At 40.0% G+C, this 17420-nt stretch overlaps 1 protein-coding gene across 1 annotated transcript; it reads right to left on the reverse strand.

Annotated features, from left to right (window-relative positions):
• Nucleotides 1-240: 240 nt before the first annotated feature.
• adam28 (ADAM metallopeptidase domain 28) lies at nt 241-16681 on the reverse strand. The gene is made up of 22 exons (XM_061071439.1): nt 16615-16681; nt 11740-11831; nt 11549-11625; nt 11182-11260; nt 10942-11018; nt 10167-10350; nt 9997-10059; nt 9702-9773; nt 9342-9511; nt 8536-8617; nt 7266-7399; nt 6516-6693; nt 5484-5573; nt 4132-4327; nt 3923-4028; nt 3606-3762; nt 3252-3332; nt 2397-2490; nt 2188-2293; nt 2008-2092; nt 1633-1725; nt 241-1332 (listed from the first exon to the last, which is right to left on the reverse strand). The coding sequence occupies exons 1-22, from the start codon at nt 16670-16672 to the stop codon at nt 1300-1302; spliced, it is 2307 nt and encodes a 768-aa protein (XP_060927422.1). The 5' UTR covers nt 16673-16681; the 3' UTR covers nt 241-1299.
• Nucleotides 16682-17420: the final 739 nt, after the last annotated feature.

A 17420-nucleotide genomic window follows, 5' to 3' on the forward strand; every position in this document is an offset into this window, starting at 1 on the left:
TTTCCCTCAATTATGATGAATTTCGTTTTTCATGCTAAGGAAAAGGTTCAATTAACACCTTGTCCTCATTCGCACACAGTGCATGTGTCACAATATGAATTCCCAGTCTAGTGCAGTCTGGGGTTAATGCCTTGCTCAATAGCAGGATGTTAAAGCAGGGAAGGATGATATTTAACACAATGGATTAAAGTGTTTTTAATACAACAAAGGACAAGAAAATTGGGGTTTGTTTTCCAGAGATATATTTAATTGTTAGAATTTGTAGACATATGAAACCTCACAGCGTGTGGTTCCCTCACTGTGCACAAGACCCAAGCTAGTGACGCTACAACAGTCAGGCTGCTGCTTTAGACTCGAAGCACAGAAAAAAAAAATATACCATCTTATTCTCACAAAGTGCCAAATGTAACCTGCATACAGTGTTTTTATGTACATGTTCACACAGTGAACTCATTCAAGAATACATCAGGATATAAATAAGGTGTACTGCAAAAAATATATTTACACAAACTATATCAGTAATAATCATATTGACTAGGGGCAATTAACACTGGCACAGGTTTTTGTTGAATGTGAAGCAGACACAACAACACATAGACGTCATGATGACGTTTCATTTAGAAACTAACTGAAGCTGAATTGTGAAGGGCTTCTGCAAAAACTTTAAAAATTGTTGTCTGAACCTAACTTGATAAAACTGATCTCATAAATATATCACCGACATGTATCCATTTGTTCTGGTTTTACAGTGTGTTTCTGTACCTGAGCTCTACCTGAAAATGCAGCACAGTTTTATATTATGCTACTCTGACTTATGATCTGAGTATTTCTACCATCATGTCAAAAGTTTAAGAAAACTACACAACATTTTGAAAGTACTGCTGCTGTTGAAAACACTTTGAAACTAAAATCCAGTTCTGTGCAATATTCTGTATAATTTCTTTTGCAAAATAAAATAACATGTATACATTTATATGGCTCACATTAATGCCAGAGCTGCTTCTGTTTCCAGCTAAAGCAACTCCTTACACTATAATATAAAAAAAGTGCAATAAAAATAAAACATGCAGTACATTCCCTGTAATGCCCTGGCAGTACATGGAAGCAACAATGTAGAGTTCAGTGTGTCCCTCCTGCAGTCCTGCACATCACTGGTACAAACACTGAGCAACTTCAGGCAGAGGAACCAGAGGCCATGAATATAAAATATCTCTGTTCCACTGGGCTGCCTAGAGCCTGGAGACACTGTGGACAAAGGTGAATCTCCCCAGGTCTGGTTAAAGGTGGCACTGTCAGACATCAGACTTTTGGTGGAGGAACTGGCCTCAGAGCCTGCAGGACAAAATGGTGTTAAAAAGAATATATGTTTGAGTTACTTAAAAAAAGTACCACTGAAATTCAATGCGAGTTCAAGCTTTCTCTTCCTCTCATTCCTTCTCAACTCTCTTTCACTCTCCCAGCCTGTTCTATTCAGCAGACTGTTTGCTGTTTACGGTAATCCAATCCGATTTCTTTGTTTGAATTGAAATCAACCTTTTCAGGAATCTCTCCTGGCGCCAGTATGATCACCTTTTATTTCATGTTGTGGTGTTCTAACACATAAGTAGCCTATGACCTGTGTAGTTGAGTTACCTGACGTGCAGCAGTGTAGTTCTGACTTGGTGGTTTAGGTTTTCGCCCTCCTGGAGGTGGAGGAGGTGGAGCTCTGGGCTTCAGTATTCCAACCTAAAAGTTGTTCGGACATGAAATTAACAGTTGGTTATTATAGGACTGGAACATGCTCAAAAATATCAATAGTTCACATGTTGATATCAATAACAAGTTGTGGTTTAAACACTTTATAGACGGCAAAGCACTTTACAAATCTGAGGAAGATCAATTATGGGTCATATCTCCTAACTTGAACAATGCATGAGCATTTATATCACTATACATTGGAATATTTTCGCAATAATCATTGATATTGTTCGATTGACCAGTCCTATTAGTTATGGCCCTACTCGTTACCTGTGGCACTTGAGCAGGACCTGGCCCTTTGTTGACACGCTGAATGGAAATGTCTCCTGCTGCCTGCTTCCTCTGGGTGTGGGAACTGTCATAGAAACAAAGATTTCATCTGCCGGCTCTCCACATTCACAAAAGTAAAACAGCCTCATTAAGACCTGAGACAAAGTGAGCATGACCTACATTGGCAAAATGGGTGTTTGGCGTTTTTTCCAGATGAACCCAATCACACCGAGGATGATGCCGAGAACAAGCAGTACAATTGTCACTGATATGGCAACAATTGCTCCTGCAATACAAAACAATAAAATTCAGTTTTGTTTGAATGCATCAGTGGATGATTCAAATCCTGTAATCATTATAGAGTGGGAAGGTGCACATATTATAGATACCCGGTGAAAGAGCAGAGAAATCTTCAACTTCTGAGTTGCAGGAAGGAGGCATCCACCCGGGCAGACACTGACACTCACTCCTGTGGTTACACACCTGAGGAGCAGCGAGGACACGAGAATATCACACAATATGTTTAATGACACAGCAGCACCTCTGTCAACACAGGGACATTAAACACACCATCCACTGAACAAACTAATAGATAAGATAAGAAAACCTTTAGGCCCTTACAGCAGCAGATATTCAAAATGAAGAGAATACATTGATTAAAGTATGAAACTGGAAAAAATAGGCAATATGGAAAAATAAGAAATTAAATAAAATGAAAATGCAGAGTATATGTATGATATACACCTTTCAATGCAGATGAAAATATTTGGAGCATGTACTTTGGCTAATGTGCAGTGGCATCGTATGATTTCATGAAAATATATTTTTGTATTATGTAGGAGATATTTAAAAAAAAGTATTACACACACACATGCATGTATAGATTGATATAAGTACATAGGCAGGTATGGTAAACAATATGAATATGAGTATAAACTTTGTATGTGTGTGTTTATATTTATATATATGTCAATTTACACTAGTATACATTATGATATGAATATAAAAATGGTGTATATAACATAAAAGGGGAAGATTTCACAATAAGAGTCATACATATGGAGTATTACACTTTACAGATTCAAGTATTATGCCGAGGACACTGATGTGCAAAAAGTAATTTTGTACAAAAATTTTGCAAGTTAGTAGTTGCTTGATTTTATATTGTGAATGGGGTTAACGAGTGGGACAGCAGTGGGAATGAAAACTAAACTAAAGCAGTGTTGGGGTGTGGATGCACTTACAGCGTGGCCTGGGCAGTTTGCAGAACAGTTGGTGTTTCTGTAAGCTGTCACTAAATCCACACACTGGTTCTCGCTGCACACCTTAAAAAAACAGAAACAAGTCACTGGGTGTTAGTTATCAGGCTCCTCAGACGTTGGTTACCCTGACACACACTGTGGACTCAGCGCTGAAACGTTTGAGCGAGTGCATTCATTTCTTGATTGACTGAAGCGCTGGTCAGAAAGACTCTGCTTGTTATTGTATTGTATTTTCTTGAACCTCCCTCCGTATGCTCTCTGCCAAATTATTCTTATTGAAGAGATTTGTGTATAAAAAAAACACACACACAAACACACACTAGCAGAGCCTGGTACCTTTCCATCCCCACATATTGTCCCAGTGTCGACCTGGCCGTAGTCTTTAGAGAAGTCGTCATAGAAAGTTGCCTTGCAAGCGCCGATCGACACCATGCGGCCATAGTTTGGGTTTGGGTTCCCATGGTGACAGTAGAGCTTCCCACACAACACGTCTCTGCACAGAAAAGAGAGTCAGTTCATATTCACTTGAAAGTCAATGATCCACTTTAAAGTCAACTCGAATGTGATGCGGATGCTTTACTTTGAAAGTTCTGTGGATTAAACAACAAAAAAAACAGAGAAACTGTCAGACTGTGTGTTGGGCTGAGACTCACACTTGCTGACAGGGGATGTACTTGTCCTGTGAGAGACGTTTGCAGAAGGCGTAGTAGGTTCCTCTGGTGTTGTGGTTGTAGCAGTACTGTCCAGCCTCTACAGCACCTGATGTATGTTATGGAAGGAAGCATGGTATAAGATAGTAGTATTTATAATCTATTTATCTATTGACAGCAGTGCAGCACTCACATGAGGAAAGGACACTCACTTGATCCGTAAAACTTGACACACTGGTTTGCCCTCCGCGGACACTGGCCGTTGTAGCAGTATCCCAGGACTCCGTCACACGGGAGGCCGTTCACAGCGAACACGTCCTCGGAGCAGGTGTTGCTGGTGCCGTCGCAGTACTCTGCCAGGTCACACTCATCCTGCTTCCTGCGGCACTCCCTGGTGCGAGGCAGGATCTGTAGATCACATCACACATAGATCACTGCACTGCACTATGTAATGGGTCCTTGTGTCTTCTATGAGATGTGGGTATTCAAAAACGATGTTGTAAGATACAAAAAAATATAACTAAAAAGTAGTTTTGAGCAAACAAAACATTTTTTCAAATAATATTTCATTTGTTTAAATATCTAATCTAAATTTTTGTATGCTTAAGTGCCGACACTGTAAATCCCTGTACAGACACTTTATAGAGACAGTGAGGCTCATGCACCATGGTGAAATACAGCTCAGTCAGACAACTCACATTCAAACATTTATTGCAGCATCACAACAGGCTTAGGGTTTGGCGTCTAGACTCCAACTTAATCACTCCCCGATACGATTACACAGGAATGATGGGAGTGATGAGCAAAAACTTGTAACCCCCCCCGGTTGGAGCCTACAGGTGGATGCTGGGGTGGTGGAGGGGCTGAAGCAACTGTTGGCAATACTGCAGCAGCAGTGCGAGCAAGAGGGGTTGATGGGAAATGTCTCTCTGGTTAAATGGACCACCTGATGAGGTGGGTGTGTAATATAGATGGTTGTGGAGAGGTATGTAACATGATGTATGTCACATGATGTATGTCACATGATTGGCGCAATAAAGCTCGAGTTGCCTGACAGAACTAGCCCCCCGGCGTTGCCACATATAAACAAAACATTATTTGAGAGGGTTATTAATTTCTTTTCAGGTGAAATATTTCCTTATTGACTCATTTTAAATCACTTCTCAAAGCCCCTCTTTATAGATTTGATTTCATGTGATTTTGTCTTTTTTAAAGCATCTTTTGATCATTTAGTTATCACCTTTTATTTTTTGATATTTAATTATCTTACTGTCCCTCTACCACTTTTATGTGATCCAGTTTGTTTGTGACATAGTTTCAACCACCCAATAGTTGATGTCATATAGTTTCCTGCCGATTTATTTATTTCTCTTGTATTTGCCTTTGCTTTGTTGTCAAAGCACTTTGTAAACTTGTAACTTTTAAAGGTGCTTCATGAATTAAGTTTGTTATTATTAAATTTGTAATATATCATATTCCCACAAGAGGGCTGTGACAGGTTGTTAGACGAAGAGAAAAGCTATTGGCTCAAGTACAACAGCATGTCTTTTCCTTCTTTACTCACCTTGCAGTTCTCGCAGCATTCACCGTCAGCACACTGCGAGCCGTCCTTCAGAGCACAGGTGGTAGCGTTGCAACAGGGATTGGTACACTCCTATAAAGGCAACACAGAGGGCGGATATGTTGTTAAAAAATCTTCATGTTGCCTCATGTTGTGGTGGCTTCATTTAGTCATGTGTTTGTGTATATTTGTGTAAGGTCGGGCTCTCTGGCATTAACAACACATCTGCAGTAGGTGAAGCGATGCACTGAGGAGACCTGGTAGACACTATGGTGACAGTTTCTGACAAATATTTCTTGTTTTCATCTTCCTAAAATACTGAGGATATATGATCCTATATTACTGTTTGCTATATAAAGTTCCCCTATCACTGTTTGTGTGTTTGCACCATAATACATATGTGGTTCAAGACAAAGAATAGCTTGGGGGGTTGCGGTGCAGTTCCATTTAATTTAACAGTTTTTAAAAGTTGTGGCCAGCGGCAACCAAGCATTCCAGCAGAGGCCAAAGACATGTCTGAACATCGGTCACAGCTCAGCAAGGAGTTCACTTCACAATGAAAGTTATAAATGTTTTGCTTAACTGCTGCCAGTTTAACTCTACCTTATTGTCAAAATCTTTTTATTCCAACATAATGCAACTTGTTAAAATAATAAGAGTATGTAATGTGTGTAAAGAGTCCTAAGTGTTTACTACAAAATAATATTAATAGCAGAATAATTAAATTGCACACTGCGGTTAACAATGTAAGCATGCTGATAAATATATGTATGTGTGTGTGCTTATAAACTGAATGACACCCTCATCAAATAAAGCTGTTTGTGAGCCTCGGTGTACAGGCTGTTGTACTAAACAAAAATATGACAGTTTATTATGTCAGTTCACATTGTTGTTGTTGCCACTTTTAGAAGAAGGCTGTCTTTCTCTCCTTCAATGTGTTAGTGCATGTCAGGCAGCTTTCCTCCCAGGAATGAGTCAAGATGAGATAAGCAGATGATTGAGGTAGATATTCCACTGTCAGTGCTGGTTCTTTACCTCCACTGTGCCACAGTCGCACTGCTCTCCTGCCTCCCTGAAGCCGTTCCCACACACGGAAGGAGCCACCACAGTCTTGTAGTCTGGTTTGTCCAGCAGGCAGCTGGGGCTGCGGCCCATCAGGTACTTTTCATAGTTGTTGCCACTGCAGCTGCTGAAAGTGCGAGGAATGTTCCAGCTGAGGACGAACAGCACATGAACTCTGGTTAATACAGTCTCTGCTTCATGTGTCTTTTCATCTAATCATTAACCCCCGTCATCCGATCCACAAAATGTTGTTATTGGATGCAGCCTTTTCTGGAGCATTTGACATTTGACTTGGAAGAGATGAAAAGTTCCGTTTTTGTGACAGCGTTTAAGTCAGAATGCATAAGACAAGGGCTCTGATATACAGAACAACTATTTAAGTAGTATTTATTTTCACAGCTGGACTTTTCCTACTGAGAAACGTAAGAAGTGATCCTCTGGTTGATCATTGCACCCAAAGTAGATGGTAAAAAAAATCTAAAATTGCTGCAGCAGTCACAAATATATTTTCTTTCGTTTTACACTTCTTCTTTTTGTCAAAATATGGTTTCCTCTTTACCCACAATGCTTACACTTCTGACAGTTCTAAAGGAGATGTAGCCTTGAGCCGTGGGCCTCGACCTGAGATGGGGAGAGCTCTAAAGATGTCATTACATGCTTGTCAAACCTAAAGGTCTGTGTCTGATCTGCCTTTATCAGACACCTTTGGATGATTGTTCTTACCTGAGGGATGCAGCCATAATGCAGCTGTCTCCAGAACAAGAGCAGGCACTGGAGTCGTCATGGTCCATGCCCAGGTTGTGGCCCATCTCATGAGCCAGTGTAGCTCCCACAGCAATGGCCCGGTCATTGTGATCCTGAGAGGCAACAGAACACCAGTTGTGAGAGAGGATCTCTTAAAATGTAGTTGCTTTTATCAGTGATTTACATCTATTTAAAGCAAGACTACACCAAAGTCAGACAGCTGTCACATGATAACATGTCTCTTGCCTCAGTTGAACTTGCTTAACTGACTTTCTGACCACATGATGTTGAGCATTTTGGTTTAGAGTTCCTCTGTTCCCACAGAGGAACACACGTCAGTCTAGACGTGTGCTCAACAACAGTGAGTTTCATATGAGGTTGTGAAAAGACGGACAATTCCGGTTTAGACAATATCCACCACCGCTCAACAGTCCCTTGAAATATAACCAAGCCCCACCAAACGTCAAACACTCATAAATATTAGTCCATAAATATCATATCACCATAAATATGCTTGATCTTTTTTGTTGGCAAAGATCCACTAACTATTCCCTGAAATGGTGTAATGTTGAAAAATGCCTTATATCACAATGTTAAGATAGTTAAAAAAAATCGCCTCCTAATCCGGATCTGCACCAAAATTTCTAAATTGAGTCCTTCAACTAACCAAGTAATGTTCAAGTGAAAATATAATAATAAAGATGATAATAAATTTGTTTGTATCTTATCAAGGTTACAAATAACTCTGGCCAGGTATGTAGGTAATGAGTAATTATTATTTTCTCAGTAACGAGGACAACACTGACCAAAGTTACTGGATAAAGTTGTTTTGATCTTTTACTTGATGATGATGCGAAATAAAAACTTATCATCATACTGAGGGAAACATGAGCTTCTGCATCAAATATCACATTAATTCATCCAATAGTTTAAGAAGCATTTTACTTGAAACCACACATGTTAACTTCATGGTGAAGCAAGGGCAAAAGTACCTTGTACCAACAATTGTATTCCAGTCATTGAGTAGATTATTAATAATTTCATTTATAAAATATTGAGTTAGCGCTGCAGCTACAGAGACTCAGCAGATCATTAGGATTCATCCTCATCCTCACCAGGAGTTAACAGATTTTGGCTGGTTCTGAGTGATACACAGAGAAAATACCTTGGTTGCTAATTTTGCACACCACCAAGTGTATGATATATAGATGATACCATCGCAATAACAGAATAAAACTTCCTGTCTCACCTGTACGACCCCAACAGAGTGACCAGAGCAAAGGGTCCCGATGAAAGCCAGTCCCACAGTTGATCCTTCAAAGTCGATGCCACTGAAAGACAGGAGGAGAAACATTTTGACTATCGATGGTGACATATCAATATCAACACAGTTCTCCAATCCATCTAGTTCTTCCTTAACTCAACTGCAGATATTAGCAATATTCTTTATTCACAGGAAATCTGGCATCAGCAGTTCTGTGGCTTTAATCTGGTTTCTTATATTATCATTTTGTTCTTGATTTTAACATCTTGTCCAGTTTTATTGTAACAAAATGGCATGTCAAGTCAAGGTGATCTAAACTGGCACTATAACGGAGTCACGATAGTTCAACATATTGAGACATCTGAACTTCTCTGAAATCTGAATTTGATGGTTTGTGACATCGTATCTAGTGCAAGAATCATTAACAGCCTGATATGTACATAGACGCAAATTACACAAGCATCATGTGGTAACTCAAAACCTCCAGTACACCGAGATCTGATCTGGTTTAACCAGGAAACAAAACATGTCCGCTGTGGTTGGTTTCAGGGAGAAACCAAAAGCCTGTTTCACAATGTCCTAACACTGGGGACATAGATCACTGCATTTATTTTAAGTAAATACTTTTTTGACTTTTTAGGTCTTTATTTGACAGGACAGAGTTGGATGTGAAAGGGGGACAGAGCCACCCCAGAGATCACTGCATCACAGAGTTAGTGTGTCAGCAGCAGAACTTTACTTCCCCCCTTTTCTACACTTGAGAATATTTGGTGTCTACAGGTTGTTCAGACCTGATGAGATGTGCGTTGTCATGCTTCTTCCTCTTGGCCAGCTCAGAGTTCCTCCAATTCATGAAAGCCTGCAGGTTGGCCCCGGCCGGGGGGGTCACACTGATCAAGTCACCGTTGGACCAGATCTCGATTCCCACCAGAGCAATAAAGGTCCTCAGGGGCTTATAGGCCTGCAAACACCAGCAGGAGATCACCACAGAGAAAACGGGAGAAAGGGAACAGCTACAGTGTTCATTTCATGCTGAAACTCATAGGATTATTATCACAGCTGAATATGGCTGAAACATATTGCCTATCAAGGAACCCAAGGACTCTAAAGAAACCAAAGAAAATAAAATAGATACTCAAGCAACGACTCACCATGTTGACAAAGTTGACAACTTCAAATAGCCTCTTTCTCAGCGCTGTCATATCTCGCTTCATCTTCACATACTGAAACATCAGGTCGTCATGTTAGAGCAAGCTCACACATCCTGTTTCTCTGCAGCTGATTCATTTTGAATAACCCCCATGATTAATGATGATTCATCATTGACTTACTAACTTAAAAAGTACACCAAAGTACCCAGAAAACTACAAATACCATTACCATTATGTTAACTTCCCATTGACTTAATGAATCATATAAAGTTTCTGCATCTACATTGTATCTTACCTCACGGTTATCAGCAACAAGGAAGAGCTCCAGGTATTTCTGTTGCTGGACAATCGATATACCCTGGAGGGCAGAGGAATATATTTTTTGTTGATATTGGTTAATGTTTGTTGTCATTTAATAAGTTATTCGACAGACTGACGGCAGTGCTGTGAAAGTAATGTAGTTACCCCTGCTCTGGAGCGGCTGCGGCTTGTTGGGGGTTCAAAGTCGTCACTCCAGCTGGTGTTGGTGACACCACACACTGCAGGAATGTAGTTCTTCTCTGTGACTGTCGTCACGGTGTGATTGCCCTCATCGTCTCCTGTCAGGGGCTCGATCAGGTACCTCTGGGCAGATGTTCTGAAGTAACCCCTAAACCAAGATCACACCAGTTCTTTTAGTTAGATGGGCAATTGCATTGAGGTGTCTTTAACCAATATTTTGTACAACATTAGAATGAGTCAAGAACTCCACTTTGTGTTCCTCTTATTACTTTTCTAGCATTTTGGCTTTTAGCATCTTTCAGCCTACTGTTTTGGTTTTGTGCCCCACAGCTGTATGTCCTCTCAACACCCTGTCATTGTTTAAGCTTTGTTTACAGTAGACAGATGTATCCCTCAGGAGTCGGTGGAGAGCCAAACAGAGCTGAAAGGCAATTAGTTTTATTTGCCAGTTGGATAAAAACACTTGCCAGCATTTCCTCAACTTACTGTTTACTGTTAAGTTTCAACCCAAAGCAGTTTCAGTCAGATTAAACTAAAACATGTAGAACATCATTAAGTTATTCCTTAATACAAGCTGAAATTTTGGATCTTCCTTTGAGGTTTAATCCATTTTGTAAGAATGTGGTTAAATATCTGCATAATTGTGTTAGCAATGAATATTATGGGATGCTTTTAGGTCAGTGGCATGTCTTTTGAGTTTATGATGACACTTAAAGGTAAAGCTGAATGTTGGGCTCACCTGAGTCCATCACAAGTGCTCAGACTAACAGATGATTTGCTGTCGTTCACAATCCTCCCATGATAGTAGCAGTGATCCTGGGAAACGAAAAGGATCACACAACAACGTTCAAGGGATCTTTTCAGGATTATTTTAAAACCATAAAAACATTCGATTGAGAAATAACAGTTGTCTGCTCTTTCACAGTATGTCACATTATGAATGTTGAAGTGAAACTTGCCTACGAATGCACACACTTACAATGTCATCAGGGCTTGTGGTGACTTGAGTTCCGTCCTTCTGGTAATAAGTCTCAGTGTAATCTTTGGTGAGTAAATCACTTAGGATGAAAGAATATAAAAATGAATGGACATCATGCCATGCTGTGCCACATCAGCATTTGTATTCTTACACAGATATGATTCTCGCTACAGATATGATAACCACAATTTTTGTGACCTGGAAACACACAGCAAATATATTTTTGTTGAAGTAAAACCAGGAAGCTGCACTAAAGCATTGCATAAACATTGTCTTTACTTATTATCTTTTTAAATAACAAAATAAAAAATAATAAAAAGTTTAATTTACAGTTTACAGTTACAGTCATGCCTGTGTGAAAACTTACTAATTTTTCTCTAGTTGCATTTCAATATGTTTTCCTCCCAACGTCATTCCATACTTCATCGCCTGTGGTCTGAGGTTCTGTGGAAACATATATACAAATTGTGCTTTCAGGAAGTTTTTAATTTCTCCTTTCCAACATCACGACAGAACATCACGCAAATGTACCACAGAAAACAGAATAATGTTCCATACTTCTGCTTGTCTTTTTCGGATAGTGTGAAGTCTGACGGGGCGAACCACCTCATGGTCCTTTGCCTCCTCAAACCCATGGCCTCCATGGCTTTCTATGGAGATTAAACACACATTATACGTCTTTGTAATAGGTAAGTATTTGTTCATTTCATGCAGTTTATGATTAAGAGTTTATCTTGATCCTGACTGCTAACCGACTTCTTCTTTTAGACTTTTAAAGTCTCTAAAAGTAGAGTAGGAGCCAGAGCTTTTAGCCATCAAGCCCCACTGCTGTGGAATAATCTCTCACCTTCAGTTAGGGAAGCAGACACGCTCTGTTCGTTTAAAAGTAGACTCAAAACCTTCCTTTTTTATAAAGCTTATAGTTAGAGCTAATTAGTGCGATGTTCCAAATTTGATTAAATGGCAAAAACCCCTGATGATGCTAAGACGCACAGGGAATTTATGACACAAGACACACGGAGCTTCTCTTTCCTGCTTCTCCTTCCTTTTTCTCCATATTTATCACATCAAGATAATTCTTATCTGATCAGTACATGTTACTAACTTGACCCCTTTTCCCGGAGTTTCTGTGCCTTAGCGCCCGCGGATGCAGGGCCACAGCTGTGGCCGCACCATGGATTATGATTGTGGATCGCGTGTCGGATGTCGCAATGGTGGATCCAGTTCGGTGGATTCTGTATCGTGCCAGCTGATCGTCGTTGTAATGGAGGATCCTTTGTCGCGTTGGCATCGGATGATGAGGGACCACGACAGAGGCGGCAGCTGATAATGGATTCTAACTGGCGGCGGTGGACAATGACTGTGGATTACAGTGGATCTCATCCTGATGCTGGATCGTGGTCTTGCTGGCTGCTGGCCAGAGACTGTGATTGCAGCGGGACTGCCTGACACATAGTATTGAAAAATGTTTAGCCTCATGGATGCTGCTAAAAATCCTGATGATGTTTTCTTACACCTGACATCTATTGCACTTCTGTCCGTCCTGAGAGAGGGATCCCTCACATGTGGCTCTCTCTGAGGTTTCTACATATTTTTACCTGTGAAAAGGGTTTTTAGTAGTTTTTCCTTACTCTTGTTGAGGGTTAAGGACAGAGGATGTCACACAATGTTAAAGCCCCATGAGACGAATTGTTATTTGTGAATGTGGGCTATACAAATAAAACTTGATTGATTGATTGATTCTTCTAGCCTCAACATTAAAGAATAAAATATGTTTTATTTCTGGCACTGCCTTCCAATCACAGTTCGGAGGAAGAAGCATCTCTGTTATTTGCAGTCATGGTTAATAGAAGATTAATATGTTATTAGGTTAGTGAAAGATTAACAAGATTAGATTAAACCAACATCGCCCGCCTAGCAAACAGGAAAAAGCAGTGGTCTCCTTCACATCATGTATTAAAATTACAGGATGTTGATGAATCAGAATTGATAGGTAAATTTACTGTAGGCATTTGAATATGTATCTCATAATTTGACTCTAGGTAAAACAGAAAGTGTGTTTCCATGTAGTTACCAAGAGATTATGTATTAATATTTGGCTTTAAACCCTTCTGTCAAAGGAATAGTTTGACATTTTGGTTAATTGAGAGATATATGTAAACATCGTTCGGACCTGTGCAGAGAAGGTCTGATACTCTCTGGTATCAGACCACCTGATCCAACATCCTGTCGATCTGCCTTTTTATCTCAGATTACATAGTGCCAAAAGTGATCTTTTAGCTCTTTTTTCAAAAAGAGCTAAAAGATCAATCAATCAATTTGTAGATGTAGTGGTCTGTTTACAGAGTCTGCAGTATTTCTTGTTTTCATCTACATTTTCATTATTTTGTCTATTGTTGGTGTTATAAGAACCCCCCCGCACTTGCCAAATCCTAGAGGAAATACTTCAGAACACACAGAGACTGGAAACAGAGGGAAACAGCCAGTTAGGCTCAGTCCCAAAGATGAAAAAAAATCCCCCAACCAGCATTTCTGGAGCTAATGAACATGTTGTATCTTGCTTGTGTGTACCTGTTCATATCTTGTTTGTAGTTCCAGCAACCAACCAAGCATGTACAACAAATGAGATTGGAAGCAAATAACCAAGCATATTTCGCAAATGTCAAACTATTCCTCTAGCATTTTAAATTTGAACAAATATATAAGTAAAGTAAGGTGGAGTTTATTTAAAGGAAAATTAAATGACTGAAGGTTTCTCTCTTTCAGGCTACATGTGCATATTGAATGACCCGAAATTCTAAAGCTGAGAGGCTGTCCCAGCCAATGGCCTTTGCAGAGCTTTAGTCCAGAGTCAGAAAAACGCCTGCTACATTCACAGTGATGAAGCTGATTTAAATATAATGCAGCAGGTGAGTAGAGTGAGAGTGGATCCCTCATTCATCGATATCACACGTCACAGCAGTTTAGAGATCACTTCAGGGCAGATTCGTTTCAAACTGTTCCCTGCATGTGGTCTGCTGTTTCAATGAACCTGTGTTGTAAATCAGGTTAAGTCAAATTCATTCAAATATAACCAAATCATAAGAGAAGTTACCGCAGAGCTCTTTTAGAGCAGGGGTTCCCAAAGTGGGGGTCGCGAGACACAGAGGCGGGGTCGCGAAATGCATTTAAAAAAAAAAATACAATTATTTATTTTTTTTAAAAAAAAAAAAAAAAAAAAAAATTTGTAGAATATATACCTATGACTTGATATTAGAATAAAACCATGCAATTGTAGCCGAGCGTTTAGTCGTTGTATTGAATAAGGCCTCAGCCTAAAGAAGACACAGGAGACATAGCAGCTGTTTAGTACAGCACATCCTTCCGGTACAACCCCTCTTCAAAATAAGAGTCACTAAGTAAAATAGCTTACACATTTCCCATCAGTTTTTTTCTTTTTTCTCCCCTTTTTTTCCTCCACAAAAAAAAAACCTTTTCCTTTTTTTATCTTATGACACAGGTTAGCGACAGTTCAATTTACAGCAGCACCAGTCACACGGTAGCTGGCCCAAACTCTTTTGGAAAGCAGCTGAAAATGATTGACAGTCACAATGAAACGTTGATTAATACCAACCAAATCGAGGAGGCCACAGGAACAGGACAGGCTAGCGGAGAAGGAGAGGCTACCTGAGCAGACATGCACAAGCATGCACGCACGCACGCACGCACGCACGCATGCATAGTGCATGTGCGTGGCTGTGCGCAACATTATAAACCACCTCCAGTGTCGTTGGGGGTCCCCAGTCTCTGGCTCCGTTATTTTGGGGGTCCCGGGCTGAAAAGTTTGGGAACCCCTGTTTTAGAGCAGGTCTACACCCTATTCTTTACAATAACAGTAATTATGGGATTTTCCGTTGACCCTGCTTAACCTATGCACCCGTTACTTTCACACCTTCAGGTTTATTTCTGTTTCTCTATTAATATCCGTCCACCTTGCATAGACCAGATGACAGATCTGTTCTGTTGAAAACATTGATATTCATATGAGATCAGAGCAATGAATCTATAGGACTATACATTCTGCTCTACATTGCTTGATCTGTCGGCAGCCTGAACGGAGTACCTGCATGTTGTTCGGACTAAAACTTTATTTAATTTGAGCTGATAGTGTCCGGATTGGAACACAAACCAAATATAAGGATATAAAGCATACAGCTGGAACTCACAGACAGACCACACTATTAATGTGGAAAACACAATTTAATCATGATCGGGTATGTGCAAGAAGCTTTTAAATGTAACAGTAACAACATACACACATTTTATTGGGTTAAATAAAAATCATTATTAGATTACCTGAAAACATGCAGAAGAAGTGAAAGCAGATGGGTGTATTTAAGATTATATAACATGATAATATACGTATCTCTTCTCTCACCTTAAGTTACCTAAAACTAAATCCATGCCCCTGTCTGTTAGTAATTAAAACGTATTTTGCTGAGTCAAACTGTACCACGGAATTCTTTTTTTAACCCTACTTCTCTTTTTGTGTTCTCTGTAGATTTCATAATTTTCTTATGTTGAAATTGTTCAATCAAACACTGGGTCTGATACACATCGATCTAACTAACATCACTTTCTGCAGCATCAACTTTGCTGTAGTTTTCCAGATTAGTTTTTTGATATCCTGTTCATCGTTCTGACCGGGTATGGTGTCACCGAAATGAAGATATGGCCAAATCTGAGCCTGTACTTTCCAGTTTATGAAGGCAGCTTGAAAGGAAATGACTAAGCCATTGTTAGTCATGGTGACCAGGTACATAGTGGCACCTGAGAGGGGGGTGGTGACACATGCAGTTTGGTAAACATTTCATCTGTAATAACGCACCAGTCAGCCAACATTAAAACTCTTAACTAGTTACTGTTACAACTATATATATATATATATACATGTACACACACAAACAAACACACAAACACACACACAATCACACAGACACACACACACAGACACACACACACACACCCACTCACACAAACACACAATATATATAATGGTACTAGAACCATGTTAATGGTGTTAATGCTGGGGCTGATCTGAGTATCTTACACAAACAAAGTCAGTATCACTAAACGATAACAGTAGACTATAGTAGGCTGTATGAGAGTAGATAAGGGAAACACAGCTACAAGTAGATCCAGCATATTAAAGCAGAAACAAATATCCTTTCATAAAAATTATGAAAGCTGCATGTGTTATGTTGAAAAGAACATTCTCATGCATTTAATTTAGGAAACATATACTACGTGACCAGTTCTGCGATAAACAACCCATTTAACTTGCTGTACAGGACGAGGAACACCAGTTAAAGACCTTTGAGAGAGGATAAACCCAGCCTTTAGTTATTAATTAGCCAATGAGCTGAGTGGAGGTAGCGGTATCCAGTGACTTACCTGAGGGCTCGAGCGAGGCGTTTAGGATGAGGATCCACAATAGGAGAGTTGCTGTCATTGTCCAAGTGCAGACAGTCACTGTAATAGAGCAGATCGGTGCTGTGATCAGGCTTTATGCTGCCTACCTGCAAACAGAGTTTCTGTTGCCACGCCTTCGCCGTCCCTCCTGCAGCTGTCACTGCTACTTCCTCATTGACAACAAATTCTAACCACACTCACAACCAGCCTGAGCAGGCCCCTGCTGCTCTTAAGGAATGCAGGAAGAATACATGTATTGTCTTACATTATCATTAACCACAGACAAAGACATGATGCATTTGTACTTTCTGACTGTCCTACCTTTTTGCTGGATGAAACGTCAGCCACTTTTTTGGAATAAAACCCATAAATCTGCAGTTTGACTCATTGTGTGTTGTGGCTGACTGACTCAGAGAAGCATCTTGTCACACTGTCGTCACCGCATCATAAAGTTTCACAATCTTTTATCCAAATATAGAAACAAAAGAATCGAGCTACCTCCGCAGCACTTGCTAAGCTCCTTCCCTTCCAGTCTGTCCCTCACCCACTGAGCACATGCTTAGACTCACAGCTGAGACAAAGTGTCGGAAGACAATAAGACCAATGTGCACGCTCCCTCTGCAGTGGACAGGGACAATTCAGGACACGGGGTCAGTGTGTGTGGTTCAGGAGGTGGAGCATGGTGGAGTTAAAGTAACACTGTTGATACAAGCAGTGAGTGTATCAAGTGTGAGTTTTTTATCAATATTATAAGTCAACAGAGATTCGACTCACAACCAGTTTGGTGT

Source organism: Limanda limanda, chromosome 5, assembly GCF_963576545.1.
Source record: "Limanda limanda chromosome 5, fLimLim1.1, whole genome shotgun sequence".
NCBI classification, from domain to species: Eukaryota; Metazoa; Chordata; class Actinopteri; order Pleuronectiformes; family Pleuronectidae; genus Limanda; species Limanda limanda.